Consider the following 16,704-nt stretch of genomic DNA (forward strand, 5'->3'; position numbering starts at 1 on the left):
CAGTTGCCAAATGGACTGTTTTTCTTTTAAAGGTTGGAAAGAATTCTACTAGCCTCCCTTCCCCCTCCCCAAATTCAAGCTGTTGATTGTGTGCCTGGTTTACGATGTTATTAAAAAACAAAGAGGGGTCTCAAAGTTTACAGCCAACCTCCAGAGTGGGCAAGTCAAAAGAAAACTACATGAAATGTGGTACATGTGACATCAGCAGCTTACATTTGATCCAGAGTAGGCAAGATAAGCTAACTGCCTATCCCCTGAGCAGTTCATCTAGACCAGGCGTCCCCAAACTTTTTACACAGCGGGCCAGTTCACTGTCCCTCAGACTGTTGGAGGGCCGTCACATACTGTGCTCCTCTCACTGACCACCAATGAAAGAGGTGCCCCTTCCTGAAGTGTGGTGGGCGGGGGGGCGGGGGGGCGGGGGGGGGCGGGGTGTGGCGGATAAATGGCCTCAGGGGGCCGCATGCGGCCCGCGGGCCGTAGTTTGGGGACGCCTGATCTAGACAGATTAGCCATCCTGAACTGTAAGTCTGAGAGTTGGAAAGGGGACTTTGAAATCAGCCAGGCACAGGCTGAACCCAAATTTTTTGTAGCTGTAGACTTCGGGCATGTCATTTAACTCTCTCAATTGTATAATGGTGAAATACATCCACAATAGCACTAATACTTTCCTTCTTGGCTAAATACAGGCCAGAGAAAGTTGGCTTCTACTTGGCATAAGTCTCTGTTGGCTCCAACATTCTATAATATGGCAATACAGGAAGAAGTCAGACAGGATCCGCCGTAGCAGAGTCCAGACACTTACCGCGAGGATGGCAATGACGATCCCCACGGCACAGAGCACAGCGTCATTTATTGTCTCGCCAGTTTTCAGTGGGTACTTGATGCTCTCATCATTGCAGTAAAACCCTCGGTGGTAAGGCTTGATGGTGCTTGTCTCGATAATGAGGAAGGGGAGGCCCGCTGGTCCAGGTGGAACCACAGCATATACCAGGAAAAAAAAAAAAAAGGAAAGGGGGAACCATCAGTGCAAGAAGGCCAAAGAGGAACCCCAAGCAAAGACCACCCCAAATAACACTAAGAGTAATAATCATTCCTTCCATGTGTAGAGATCGACAGCCTATAGAGAGCTTTTGCCATACACACCCCCTTCCTCCTTCCCACACCCCTGTGAGGAGAGAGGCATTATCCTCTCCTCTTGCCCAAGAGCTCAGAGGTAGGCAGTGAAAGAGACAGAGCAGGGGGTTTCCCACTGTTCTACAATACCCTGCTAAAAATTAAAGCCCGAATCGTAACATTTACTAACGTGGCCCCAAATTGAATGATACCCCTTTATGCCTCTGAGGGCTTTCATTTCTTCGGCTTAACTATTTCCCCTTTGAGAAGTTCACAAAGGCTGTGCTGCCTGGGGTAGTGAAGGCCTTGGAGTCAAAAAACCTGGATGTGAAACCCAGATGCACCACTTCCTAGTGATGTGAACCCCGGTTCCCACTCCATCTTCCTGGGCCCCGGTTTTTTCCCACAGTAAAATGAGTTGCGGTGATCACTAGAGGAGATCAACGCACACACAGCCTCTAGCACAGTGCCTGGCGCATAGTAGCCGTTTCATGAATGTCATTTTCCAGACTTTTCTTTCATTGTTCAGAGAGCTACCAATAAGAGTGAGCAGGGCTGAGCTTGGCCCTGCTGCCTGCAGACCTGGATAGGGGGCCCAGGGCACCCAGGAGCATCAAGTGGCTCCTGCCGCTGCTGCTGGTTATCAGTGGTCAGCTCAGATCCTGACAACTGGCAAATGGATCCCACCACCTGCCAAGAAAAGTCCCTCAAAACCTTGACTCAGAAAGCAAAGGCCCATGATAACTCTTGTTTGGATGTTACAAGAGCCTCCTAATCAGTCTCACGGCCCCCACTGCCTCCTATATATAGCCGCCAGTTTGTTTCCTGAGGAGCTTGGACCATGAGCATGCCACAGCCTTGCTAAAGCCTCTTCCATGGCTCCCCATGACACAGGGTGAAATAAAGTCTCTAAATATGACCTTAGGTGTTCCCACGACCTGGGCATTTCTCCAGCTTCGTGTTCTGCTACTCCTTTTCCGTAAGCCTCCAAGAAACCAGCACACAGCGACGGTGGGTTCATGCTATTCTTTTAGACCAAAATACCTCTTCCTCCCAAACTACCCAGCTGCAATATCAAGCTCCAATGCCACTTTGCAAGGTCAAAGGACTAGCTCTCCTCCAATTTTGGAACTAGGGAAGATGACAAAAAAACACAGTGGCCTTCCAGCTTAATTCGCCAAAATGATGAACACAAAGAGAAACAGGAGAGGTACCCGATAGATGTTCTCTAGGCCTTTTAGAAATCATGGAGTAGTTTCTTTGGCCAGGTATATGCGATTCTACGAGAAAGGTGATATTGCAGACAACTAAGGGAATGGGTACTGTTCAAAAAAGAATGCCCACAAGTGTTACTATGGCGAAACTGGAAGAGTCTACAGTGTTCCTCAGTATGCTATTGGCACTGCTGTAAACAAACAAGTTAAGGGCAAGGCTCTTGCTAAGAGACTTAATGTGCGTATTGAGCACATTAAGCACTCCAAGAGTTGAGATAGCTTCCTGAAACACATGAAGGAAAATGATCAGAAAAAGAAAGACGCCAAAGAGAAAGGAACCTGCGTTCAACTGAAGCGCCAACCTGCTCCACCGGAGAAGCGCACTTTGTAAGAACCAATGGGAAGGAGCCTGAGCTGCTGGAACCTATTCCCTGTGAATTCAGGGCATAGTCGGTGTTAAAAATAATAAATAAATAAATAAAAGATTTCTGGACTGTAAAACACACACACACAATGGATAATAGCAGCCATTATTGAATGCACACTCACAATGTGTTAGTTACTGTATATCCATTTTTGCATTGAAGCGTTGCTTGAGCACTGTCACCCATCTTCAAGTGGAGGGAACAGAGACTCAGAGAGAATGCTGAGCTCATTCAGGGTAGCTGAGTCCACCTCCAAACGCTTAAATCCCTAATTTAACTTTGCAAATTGATTTCGTCCAAATGTGAATTTCATTAGCTGAAAAATCCCAAGATAAACAGTTGTTTAAAAGATAAAATCCCACTTTTTAATGTTTTTCAAAAAGAATTAAATTCATGTCATATTGCTTGAAGCCCCAGACTACTTCTTAAAAAAAAATAAAAATAAAAAATAACATGAACTCCGCAATTTTTCAATTACTTTGGTCCAGACCAGCAGTGATAAAAATGCTCACTTTCTAAAAAGTGTATTTATGTATCACTGTGCATACACACATGGATTTATTTGGTTTTATTCTTTGAATTTATTTGAATTCTATGGCTATTTATTTTGTGACCCATAACTGCTTCCTGCTAGAACAACAATTTACTTTATCAAATTCATACTGGTGCTTTGAAAAGAAAGAACAGCAACACACCGCAGTATTGTGCCTGACCTTCTCAAAGTAAACACAGAGGGGCTCTGACAGGCAATAGCCATTAGGTTTTAAAACTTTGTCTCTACAATCGAGAGAGGGGGCAGGGAAAGGCAGTGGATAAACGTTCTGGCTTAGAAACAATCTTTAGGGGTGACGGGCCTGGGACAGATCTCATATGGTCCCAAACCATCTTCATGCCACTGCCTAAACATTTTGAAAAGCAACCAAGTTGGCTATGAAAAGTAGCTGAGAAGCCAGCAGTATGATATTATTAATAGTCTGCTTTTAAAGTTCCACATACTGAGATTTAAAAGTTGAGCTGCAGTCTCTCTGGTGCCTAGGAGCCAAAGTGTTGCTAATAAACTCAGGAAGGGAACAGACCCCAAGTTCCTTACATTTGCACTCCACTCTTAGGCCTCCAGCTTCTATTTTTAATAGTGTTCACATGATAGGCCTGTAAAACATATGTTTCTATGGACAATAAAACACATATAAAAGAGCTTTGGAATTAGACAGAACTGGGTTAATGATCTTGACGCTGCTCCCTGTTACTTAAGTAAGTTATTTCACATCTCCAAAACTCATTTTCTTATCCGTTTAATGGGAAGAATGAAATCTAACTTCAGGATGGTTGGGATTATATAATAAATTAAAGCATTCATTCATTCATTCGCACGTATGTATTGAGTCTTAACTAGATATATTAAATTACAAGGAATACAAAGATGACCCAGACCCTGCCCTCAAGAAGCTTACAATCCAGTGGGGGAAGACACATATCATCAAAATCAGTCCAGGAGAAAGTCAAGGCAACAGCATTGAGTAATGTCAGCAGAGAATCCGGAGCACAATGTGAACACTCAATGAATGTTAAAAAGAGAAGGGAAAAAAAGCCTCACACAGAAGGCAAGTGAAGAAAAATCTGTCTGGTCAGTCCTTTGCCATCTTTTAAACTGAGAACAGTCCAAATCCTTTTTCCTCTTTCTTTGCCTATGACTTGGGGAGGGTTTCCGGCTCTGATTATGTGGATGAAGACCACAAACAGACAAGAAGTTGGAGCTGAATATATTCTGTTTATTTTCTTGAAAGGCATGGAGATGGCATTTACAAAACCCAATGGCTTTTTTGTCTCCCCTAAAAACTTGTGGTATTATTGAGGGTGATGCCAGTCAAATCTCGATTTTAATCCAGGAAGAAAGTAATCACAGATTTCCTTCAGTTGATGGGAAAAGCATAAACAACCCCCCCAGCTAGGCAGTTAGTCCTTAAGAGGCATAACACTGTGCCTTGCTCTTCCAGGACACAAAAAGGCAGTTCTTCTCCAACAAACTTTATTTCCAATACCGTCACCATCTTTATTACTAACCGCTATAGTCCCTTATCACTTCATTTCGAGAAATTTCCCAGTGCTAGATACTGAGATTCTGGAAGTGAATATATTATAGTACCTGCGAGAAGTTCACAGTGTTGTAAGACAGTCAAAAAAGCAAGAACACTGAATTATTTCGAATGTGATGACTGACATAGGCATAGAGTACACCAGGGACACAAAGACCATTTGGCTAGAGTCATTTAAGGTGTCCAACAGAGGGTAGGAGAATTCCGTTAACCCTTATGTGAATAGAAGGGTTTCCAGAGTCCACGGGCTAAATACAGTCATAAAAAAAAATCAGTGTAGTTTAGGGATTTTAATACTGCCAGTCACAAAACTTACGGCTACTAAAGAAATACAATTTTGAAGTTTGCTACAGAGCTGAAAGAGATGAAGGGAATGAAGGGAAGAAAGGGGAAATAGCCCAGAGAATAATAATAATAGGTAACATTTACTAAACAGTTATTATGTGCCCAAACTGTCTTGAGGATTCCCACATAAACTATTGCAGACTGACAAACCTGGCTGCCTATCATGATCTAGGCACTGGGCTACTGAAATGAAGGAGGCCAAGTTTCAGCCTTCGAGTGGCCCAAAGGCTAATCGGATAAACAGTCATAAAAACTAATACATTAAGCCACCCTAAGGTTCAAAGAGATTAAAGTGACTTACCAGTCACTCTACAAGTAAGTTATGGAACTGAGCAGGTTTCAAATGATCTGACTCTTGATCTTGGGTCCTTTCTATAAAGTCAGTGAATCATTCTGCAGAGAAGGAATCATCTGTGAGTATTAGTAAATGAATCGGAGCTCAGCAAGTCTCATGGCCTTGGATGAAAAAGACGCTGTTCAGAACAATCAAGGCAGCGACACTGGCTCATGTTCATGGAACATTCTCTGTGTATCGCACATGTGCTAGGTAACTAATTTCATCAAACTCCAAAGGCAATAGCCTGGAGTTTAAATTTATCTGTAATAAAAGGAGCATTACGAAACTTTTACAAAGCATGACCCCCCTAAACAAAAATCTGGCGAGTGCAGACCCAGACCCAGACCCAAGCATTTCTCCTTCCTTTAATCAAGGATCAATTAACTTCCTATACCTCTGGGGATTTCTTGGGATGTGTAGGTTGCAGAGGAGGCGAAATACGAACTCACTGACAAACACTTAATGGGCATAAAATCAAAGCATGAAGAAAGGCCCCTGTGTTGCGTTCAGACCTTTGAAACTTCTCTGGCTTTGAAAAACTAACACTGGGGCAGTTTGGGTGGTTTGGGGGTGGAGGGTAGAAAAACACAGACTAAGTTTTCACGGCCCACCCATTGATAAACTCATGTGGGAAGTGTTACCCAAGTGACCTGGCCCCAAAGCCCTTCTCCTTGCAGGCACAGTTCACCTTTGCACAAAATTAAACACAGCCTCCTTCTCACAAAGTGCTTTTTAGAAAGCCCTTGGTGAGGGTAAGAAGAGAATGAGGGGAAAGGTGAAGAAGGAATCTTTGCAGTTTTGCCTGACCGAAATCAGAGCACCAGGAAGGGTGTCTCCTACATACCAAGTCTTTCATGTCCTTTTCCAGAATTGTTCAATTTTCCACTCAAACCGATCTGCAGTCATTATAAAATAAGTGAAGTCCAGGATCTGCCAGAATAATAATTAAACGAACATCTGCAGAAAGCCTACACATCTAACCACAAAATAATACTGGTTGCACAAAAGTAGGCATCTAATATAACATAATTGCTCAAATTGGGCAGCTATTAGAACTCTGTAACAAGGCCAGCTGTGGTGGCTCATTTCTGTAATCCTAGCCCTTTGGGAGGCCAAGGTGGGTGCATTACTTGACCTCATAAGTTCGAGACCAGCCTTGGCTGAAATTCCATCTCTACCAAAAAAACAAAAAATAGCCAAGTGTGATGGTGCATGCCTGTAGTTCTGCTACACAGGAGGATGAAGTAAGAGGATGACTTCAGCCTGGAAGATGGAGGTTTCAGTGAGCCCAGATTGCACCACTGCACTCCAGCCTGGGTGATAGAGCCAGAGCTTGTCTCAAAAAAAAGAACTCTGTGACAAAATGTTTATACATCTTACCTACAGTATAGGGTTATGAGTAGGTACTGGTCGACCCATCTTACAAAGGAAAAACTGAGGATCAGAAATGTTCGTCAGTTCACCTAAAATGCAGCGTTAGCAATGGTCCCAATTTCGACCAACTATTCAAAACACAGGCCGAAGACCCTGGACCTTGAAGAAGCTTACAGTTTAGGAATTAATTAATTTAATCTCCACAATAGTTATGAAAAGTTGTGGGTTATTATTTTCATTTATGCCCAACAGAGAACTGAGGCCAGAAGTTTTATAACTTGTCCATAGTCGGCAAGTGAGTAAATTGGTCACTGGGTTTTGAACCCACGTCTGTCTGTCTTTTGGCTCGTAGTTTTTTACTCTATGACCTGACCCTCCCTTTCTTTACAAACATATTCCCTGTTAAAATATTACTCACTGATTTTTTTAAATCACTTAAGGCCAGAATGGTCAACACAACTATTACTTAGAGGTTCAAAATACAAATATTTGTGTTGCTTGTAAGTGACAGGGCTTCTTTTTAAAGTAATTAATTGCTACTGGTCTTAGAAGTGTGCAAACTTTCTTTGGTTTACGATATTTGTCCAGATTTTTAGACTGGACACAATCCAGATGAGACAAAACTAAGTTTACTATGAAGGCATTTTTCTACCTTTGAAACAGACTGCCATGAAAAACACTTGATGTTGGCTGGTATGAACATGCAATATTCTGGGTCTAGAGGTCTTCCTGGGCAATTGCTCATTCTTCAGTATTGGAAAGTTCAGGCCCTCTCTTTACAAAAAGAAGACGATTGGAACCAAAAGCAACTATATGGTAGAAATGAAGAAACCAGTGGCAGATCTAGGCCTAGTGCTTGGGTTTCCTGATCCCAACAAGGTCCAATTCAACAAACAAGTATGGCTCTTTCCTAGGTATCTGGTACTGTGTTTGCTGCTGGGGAAAACAAAGGTGAGCAAGATTCTGCAGTGCTTTTGAGTTCCCTGCCTTAATGAAAGTCTCAGTTTCCATCACAAAGAGAAACCTGTTTTAGTTTAACCATGGGTGTTAGAAAGACCTTTGGATGTCCTTTCTTATTTGAAGGTGCTCATAGTGAAAACAGTTTATTTTAAAAATAATTAATATCAGGCTCCTTAAAACCCCCAGCTCCGGCTGTTTTGGCCTTTTCAGTTGGATTTTTAAAGGGTTGCCACATTCATCTGCAAATAAAACAAACTGACCAGCAACTCATGGTTCATATCTTTAATTGGAAAAGCTCCAAACCTCTTTTGTCATCATTATATATTTCGCAAATGAGGTGTTTTATTTCTAGTAAAACACAACTACCAGAGCCAACAGGACTCATAATCCTTCTATCCCAGGTAAAGCTGAGTCACTTCCCAAGACCTCCTTCCTTTTGATCCTTCTTTAAGTAAGAATGAGAGTAAATATACATTTATTGGGCACCCACTATGTGCCAGGAGCTTTGGATACATCAATTGATTTAATTCTCAAAACAATTTTCTAAATTAATTATTAGGATATACACAAGAAGACCCAGGGTCAGGGAGATTGCAATTTATCTCAGTATCCACTCTGCGGATTAGAGGCATAAACAGGATATGTAATAGAACTGTCTGACTCTAGAATTCGAGATGGGACCAGTTAGCCTTTATCGCTAAGTACACATGAACTATGTCTATGCACATATTAGCCACCTAGAAAGTCAGCTACGAAGCTCTTGAAAGTGTATGCTGGCCTTGGACAAGGGCAGAAACCAAGGTCCCTCTTTAGATGTTAAAATGGAACCATACAGATCCAGCCACTCTCTCTCTGCCTCATAAGTCTCTCTTATGACCCAAAGGCGTTCATTTGCAACATGGCAGCCCAGAGTTAAGACACAGCAGTAAGTCCCATTTCATGCAAAGTATTTCTGAGCTCTTACATAAATCATCACATTTGATCTTCCTAACAACTCCATGAAGTAATGTCTTTAACATCTGAATTAAAAAAAACCACTGGCAAACTCCTGTTTATCCTTCAAGACTTAAATATCTCTCCTACACAGGATTTACTTAGCCATGTAACCTGCTGTAACAGGATTAATTGCTTCTTTCTTTTTTCCAATTTAATCATGAGGCAGGCAGACAAGATTTCATATCCCACTTCTATCAACTATCATGCTTGCTGCACGACCTTGGGCAAACCACTTTAACTCTCTGAACTTTATTTTTATCACTGTACAATAAGACTTGGTATATGAATTCCCAATACACAGAGTTGATTAGAAGGAATAAGACATAGTTTATAAAATATGTTAGTTCTTGCTCTTATATGTGACAGGGAGCCACCAACAGCTTTTATATGGGGGTAAGATGTGACCAAATTTCTGTCCAAAGCTCATGCCGGTAGCCATGGGCCCACCAGCTACTTCCCATATGCCATCTAATCTCCAGGGAAAAGCATACTCATGAAGTCCTATAATCGCAGGGACTTCTTGGGACTGGGTAGACAAATGCGGCTTTGACAGTGGTTAGCAAGACTCGGCACCCTGACACAGGGAAGAAGTATCATAGTGGGAACCCTGCCATATATTCTCAAAAGATCACATGAGGCTATATGGGCAGCGAGTCTATAGTAAGGGTGAAGAAAAAAACATTCATTTTTACAGCAGCGAAACATTCATTTGTCAGCATGTGCACTCCTCCCATCCAAGCCATGCTACCCAGGTGTACACAAAACACCCCGTCCACGTGGCAGAATAAACATGTGGACTGGCAGGACATCAAACACCAGGGAGGGCCAAAGTTCAAGGTAGTCAAAAGGCAAGGCTGGAGCCAGATGCAGTGCCAGAAGCTCAGAGGTGAGCATTACTGGAGGCCCTGCTAAAAAAAAAAAAAAAAAAAAAAAATCATGCTGATGGCAACCAAGGGCACTCCAGGTACACCACCAAGCTACATGGCCCACGATCTAGGCCAAAGGTCACAAGCTGGCAGCCCACGGCCAAATTTGGCCTGTAGAGATGTTCTGTTTGGCCCACCCAGGGTTTAAAATGTTTTAAATTGGTTGTTAACATTTAATAACAAGTAGATAACATCCAGAGTCCCAGCTTCTTAAACTAGCTCTACAGTGTGTGGCAATGCAGGCAATAATAACAGTGGCTGGTGTCTTCTTCAGGCAGCATACACGTTCTCCAGAAACCACCACTCCCTACTGTCTCCCTGACCCGAAGGTTGGCTGTGGGTTGCCATTCTCAGTGAGCTCGCACTGTCAATTTTCTTCTAACTGGTCCAGTTTAGCCATTTACATTAATTGCCCAGGTCTGTAAACGTTTGACTTTATCCTTGCTGTAGAGTAAGAGTCCTTGCTTGGATAAACCTATGAAAACAGAAATAACTCTTGATTTCATAATGTCTCCCATAGTAACGGCCACATTAGACATGTATATAGGTGTGTATACAGTTATGTGTGTGTGTGTGTGCATTTATGTGTATGTCTTCATGTTAACTCAAGATTGAGCCTCTTATCTATGTTTCCATCATAAACCCAAAGATCATGTCAAGTTACCAGGGCAAGGTAGTTCATTTTTGCATTTTAGTTATGGGAAAACGGATGCTTAAAAGCTAAGTAACTTGCAAAAGGTCACACAGTAAAAGGAACAGGGATTTGAAAGAAAGCCTTTCTGAACTACAAAGGTCTTAGCCAGTTGACGCCATGAGGCTGGTGGTTAGGCCGAAACAAGCAACTACCTTAGTGGCCAGGTAAACAGCTTATCTTAATAAATTGCATGGTTATGCTTCAGAAGACACAAGTGGGCACAACTTATACCCCTCTATGTGATACCAGATGGGATTATCAAGAGTTCTGTTTTCAAAAGCAATCGATATCTAAAATCAAAACAAAAGCAATCTTCTGATAGAAGCTCACTAATTCTAAAGAATAAAAGCAAGGTGAGAAGGGAGTTAAAAATTAAAGCCCATCCGATATTTGTGGGTATCATAAATCTTACTCAAAATGGAGTTAGGCACATATCAGTAATATCTTGATAAAAGTTTAGAACTATAAGAGATCTTAATGTCATTTATTTTCATTTAATAGATGGGAAGGATGAGGGATCCCACCATCTAACATTGTAATTTTTCCTTTCCTATAAATCTTCTGCACTAGCTAAGATCCTCAGAAAGGGATTCATGTTATTCATCTCTGTGTCCCTGATACAAGGAAGGATTCCTGGCGCATAGTGGGAGTTCAACAAATGCGTACTAATAAATGTATAGGAAACAACCCAAAATCTGCAAGACCTGGCCCCCTACCAAATATACTCTAGGATTTGTGGATCGTTTTCTCCCTACTTTCTAAATTTTAACCTAATCTCTCCCACATCCCAAATCCTGTTTCATAATGCAATCACCCAAAACAGCACAGTATCACATAACCTAATAAAGAGTACACAATTCCATCAGGAATTATTTACAGGGAACTTAACCAGCTTCAAGCCTCAGATGGGTGGTGAGGCCGGATGGCTAAGAATAAGAAACTTATCTTCAGTTTCCACCCTTTTTCACACAGTGACACTATTAGAAAATACTCTATAGGGCAGGCAAGCTGGGGAGACTGCTGCTCAGTGATTCAGCTGCCATGCCCCACCCCACCCAGCTGCCCAAGAGCTAAGGGATTCATTTCAGCATACCCCTAATTCATTTGCTAGGATCCTCTTGGGAATTTCTGCCTTAAAGACAGATCCAAATAAGAGGAGGAACACAGATCTCAAGAAAGCAACTCAGACCTGGGTTTGAAATCCAGTTTTGCCACTTACACTCTATGTGATCTTCAGCAAGTCGCTTAACTTCTCTGAGCCTCAACTATAAAAAGAGGATGCCAATACCCACTTTGAAAAGCCGTGAGGATGAAATATCAGATGGCAGGTATTTAACAAAGGTTCATTCTCTTCCCTCCCAGTCCCGAAAATCTATTATCAAGCTGTTTACATGATGCCAATCAACCAGCTTGACTGGTTTCCTCACTAAGGTGGTTGGACTAACGTGGATAGGGCTGTGTCAACTCAGAGGAGGACTGTCACTAGCATTGAGCAAGACTGGAGCCATTCCAGGGTGCTGTGGATAAGACAACCCTCACCCTGGGAGCATACTCCTCATTCCCAGCCCTGTCAATATTCCTTTTGTAAAACACAGAAACTTTCTTCAAATCTGACAGCTGCCACCTGCACAAATAATTCAGGGATGTAATTTTGTAACTGAATACAAACCTTGAAAGCCGAAAAGTTTGAAGTCCAAACTAATCCCTTTGACCTTCTGCCTAAACACTCACTAATCACTTTTTAATTTGTAGTTGATTTCCTCTCTATGTGTTGTCCTTACAGGCTACGTTTTCATTTTAGAAATATCCAGGGAGTGACTAGAATTACAAAACACCCAATTGAAGTACAACTTACAACTCAAACTTCTTCTCCCAGACATCTAAGGCTTCTCCATGGCCCACTGAGTTTTCCAAAGGGCAAGGGGTGGCAAGAAAGTGAGGGAGAAAATGCCTCCTTTGAAGGGGGAAACTCCTCGCTGAGAGAATTATGAGCTACAGAAGTTAATCAGATGTGGTTTCTGCCCCCCTAAAAATTCATACTCTGGGAACAACCACCCATAAGCATGTGACAAGAACTTCCACAGAGGCATTACTGAAGCGAGAGCACGGAGGACGCCCTTGGCATGTGACCCTGCAGCCAGCTGGCATGCAATACCTATTTACTGACTAATCCTATAAATGAATTTCAAATACTCCTTGCTGTCATTTGAATGCCATGTCATTTGAATGCCAATTGGTATAGCCAATTCCAGGCTATACCGCCCCCAACAAAAAAAAAAAGAAAAGCCAGAACTGAAAAGGTTTTCTTCCCAAGAATTTAAGAAAACTGCTGCTTTGTTCAACAGTTATCTCCCAACCTTTAAAAAATTAGAAAAGTACTTTGAGGGAGCCCATCTAGTTCCTAAAATAGATGCTGAAAAGATGCTTGCTAGGAAGGAAGTGAACTGGCAGTTAAAAATGTTAACGGTGTTAAATCCAGAAGAACTTTCTTACTTGGGAAAAAAGGCTTCTACTTTAATCATCACTAGAAGTATTGTAAAATGAAATAAATTGAAATCCACTGGAGTCACTCTACTCTGTGTGGCAGAGTAGAATTTTACTCTGTAAAGGTAGACTGGTTGCTCCTTTTGCCTACTGAGTAACGGAAGGCTCAGGTGGTCCCAGCTGGGTCAGCTCCGTCAATATCCTGGCAGAGAAAGTAAGTCGACACCAGTTACTGGTTCAATGAAGAGACGTCTGATATCAATAAGATTGCACAAGCCAGTTTGGGAGTTAAATGATAACTTATGGTATTACCATCAGTCTTAGTTCTGCCACCAACTACCAGTGTGATCACAGGATCACACTTCCTCGTCTGCTCTCTGGGATTCATTTTCTACATGTGCAAAATGAAAGGGGTGGTTTTCCCAGGTGTCTTGTGGACCTTTCTAACTTTAAGAGTTTTCATCTTTATCCAAGGAGTATAGAGTATTTTGTAAGCAAGAAGGTTTCATTTCCATGGCATTTTGACATGACGGAGGGGCTTCACCACCTACCTTTACCCCAGCTGGGGTAGCTGAGGAGCCCTCCACTTTCTTTTAGGTTTGTGAAGGCAGACTGGCTGAGCAGAGACATCTGGACTTCAAAGACACTCATTTACAAAGAACAGCTCCAGAAAACACCCCAAATCTGCAGACCTTCAGATAAAAATGGAACGAATGTTTGGTAGCCCTTGGCTCTGTGGAAGTAGTAGGCATCAGCAAAAATGGGCGGTGGGAATTGACATTAGCTACCTCTAGACACTTTCCTGATCACTTCGTTGCTGCACCTCCTTTAGCCTGCCCAATAATCCGTTCCAGGTAAGAGGTATGAGCTTGATTTTACAAAGACTGGCAATGAAGGCTAGTGATAAGGCCACAGAGAAGTAGGCCAGAAAGGAACGCTGGGTCCAGCTCACTTTCCATGGAACTGTGAAGCCATTACATATTCTTTCTTTAGGTGCTTTTGACTGGAGCTAAGGAGGGGAGCCTCTCACCGACTGGGCAGCTGCTTCCTGTAGACAGAAATCCAGGTATTCTGGGGCCACGCTCGTTTGCTCCTTCCCCCACCAGAATGGGAATAACAAAATGTAAGGCATTCGGATACACTGGGAGAACTGGCTACAGTAAACAACTCCTCGGTGGTTTGCTATAGGAACCCTATTGTTCCAGAGGGAGGCTCATTTGCCAGAACTCTCCAGGAAGCCACTGCTGGGTAATGCATTTTTCAGCTGTTGAGAGAAAAGGGTAGTTCCCGGGATGTTTCTTCAGTGGTTCTGGAAGCCAGGCCCTTAATCCTTGCAAAGCAGCAAGGAGCCAGCTTCTCTCAGAGGGACAGAATGTCTAGAGTCCCTCTTCCAAATCAAAACATAAAAACTCCCCAGCTTCCCCTTTACAACCTCTCAAAACGTGTGAATCAGGCAGAGGGGAGGAAGAGGGCTGCGAAGCCCAAGGGGGGTTCAGGCCTTCTCTAGGCCCCTCCTCCCCTTGTAACCCTGCCCACCTGACCCCTCTATTGGAGTAAATTACAAAGCCCCCACTGTTCTCTCTGCCCATCCCCCTCCTCCCACCCACCCCCAAACATACACTTTTTTTAAAGGGCGAAATGCCAAATAACATTATTCCCCTTCACCATGGTATTGCCATGAGAGCTGCCTGGTATGTTTTTCTGAGAAATGGAAGGTTTTCATGGAAATATCAGCTTCTATGACAGCTCCCCCTTTGTGGTAGTGGCCTTGAAAAGAAGTGGAAGAATCCCCAACTGGAATCTAATTGGAAGGACAAGAGGGGAGAGCAAGACCCTGGAATTGCTCAAAGGCCCGAAGAATACTTGACCGTGGCTTTGGGATCCCAGAGGCCTTTGCGCACTCTGGCAAAGCCCCACTCTCCAGCCTCTCTCTCCACCCCACTGCACAATGTTGCCCTGTGTCATGGGTAGCCTCACCTCAGAATGGGAACTCTATAATATAATGCGAGGGGGAGGGAAGCACTTACAGTATATATATTATCCACAGGTATCCCTGTGCACAATGTGAATTGCGGGAAAGTATTTCACAGCCCATGCTAATGAATTGAACACCAGAAAGATCAAAAATGGCCTTCTGGGTTTGGTTTGGTTTGGTGGTGGTATGCAATTAGCAGACCTAGCTACAAGTCCCTTCCTCCCACCTCTGCCAAGTTGTGGCAGTGTGACACCAGATTAGTGAATTCTCAGGGCCTCAGTTTGCTTATCTTCAAGACATGTTCTGCCGTCTAGAAGGGCTGACATGAGGATGGCAGAAGAGATGGTGTGGTAAGCAGTCTGCCTTGAAACAGGTGCACACGCGTTTCCTCCTCCCCTCCCCACTCAAAGCAGGAAGAGGAAGGAGAAGATGCCTGGGAATGGGACAGGATCCGTGAGAAGCAATCTCTCTCATCATACTCCAAGTAGTGCTGAGAGCAAAGAGCATATGTGAGCTCCTGCTTGTCCATCAAGATGACAGAATGGGTCTTGGGGAATTAATTATTCAACAAACTTACCCTTCACAAATCCTATCCAAAGAAATGGTCTGATGCCTTTCAGTGCACTGACTATACAAAATACTGAAAGACCAGTGCACTTCAAAAGCCTCACAAAACCCAGGCCAGGGTTTGGCAGGAGTTCCTCAGCCACTGGGTTTTTCTGTGTGTGGTTTATAATAACATGCAAACTTGATGCCAAGTCCTAATCTATTAAGGGACTGCCAATTAGCAGAAGGCTTAGAGCTGCAGGTTTGAGAACTGGGGAGCAGGTCTAATTAGGCTTGCAAATCATTTCTCTCCATAGCCCCTCGCATCTGACACAAGGTATTACTGGCTGACTCTTCCGGTTATGTTCTTTCTATATTCCTATGCACGCTGGTTTTTGTTTGTTTGTTTTAAGGTTCCAGACCTGAAGGCTAGGGTATATTTTCATGTCTGCCTCCAAAATGTAAAACTGGGGATTGAACAAGCTTATCCTCCAGACAGTAATTTTCAGATTTAGCCATTCACCATCAGAGGGACTTACGAAAAAACAAAAACAAAAACAAAAACCAGAGAAATAGAAAAAAAGAAAGAAAAATAGATTCCAAAAATAGATTCCAGGCCCTGCCCAGACCTACTTGACCAGAATTTCAGGGGAAGGGCATGAAAAATCGAATTTTTAATAAGACCAAGTGATTTTATCCCAAGGTGATTTGGGAATCATTACTCTGAAACTTAAAATCAATTTCATTTTTAAATAAAAGGGCTTTTTAAAAACTGACATATAATTTACATAGCATGCAATTTACATATGCATATACCAAGTCAACACAATTTTAAACCACACCAACTATACAGTGTTTACTGAGAACCTTATTGTGCGTTAGGGGTGGCTAATACTGAGATGAGTAAAGTAGGGTTTCTGCCTTCAGAGAATTCCTGGTTCTAAGAGAAAAACTGATCTTTCCTCTACAGGGACCCTGTGAGGACTCAAACCTGCAGCTCTCCTCTCCCTCTCTCATCAGCCTAGTTGAGAACTTAGCTTTCCAATATCTTTACCAGAACAACTTTAAGAAAGAAACAGGATGATTTCAGAAGCTAAACATCAGCAGCCTATCTTAGAAGAGGAGAAAAGCCTGGGAAACATACGGCTTCAAGATACAAGAGAAAATATGTGCCTCAGGACTGCCTAAAGACAAAAACTGAAAGAGGGGCGTAAAATGG

At 42.8% G+C, this 16,704-nt stretch overlaps 1 protein-coding gene across 2 annotated transcripts in view; it reads right to left on the reverse strand.

Annotated features, from left to right (window-relative positions):
* The window catches only part of PLPP3 (phospholipid phosphatase 3), an 87,610-nt gene that overhangs the window by 44,088 nt on the left and 26,818 nt on the right, over positions 1-16,704 (reverse strand). For both annotated transcript variants that reach the window (XM_074380876.1, XM_003921512.4), the window contains exon 2: positions 806-963. In XM_074380876.1, the coding sequence (XP_074236977.1) occupies positions 806-963 (158 nt within the window). The remainder of the gene's footprint in view (positions 1-805; positions 964-16,704) is intronic.

This window comes from Saimiri boliviensis, chromosome 11, assembly GCF_048565385.1.
Source record: "Saimiri boliviensis isolate mSaiBol1 chromosome 11, mSaiBol1.pri, whole genome shotgun sequence".
Taxonomy (NCBI): Eukaryota; Metazoa; Chordata; class Mammalia; order Primates; family Cebidae; genus Saimiri; species Saimiri boliviensis.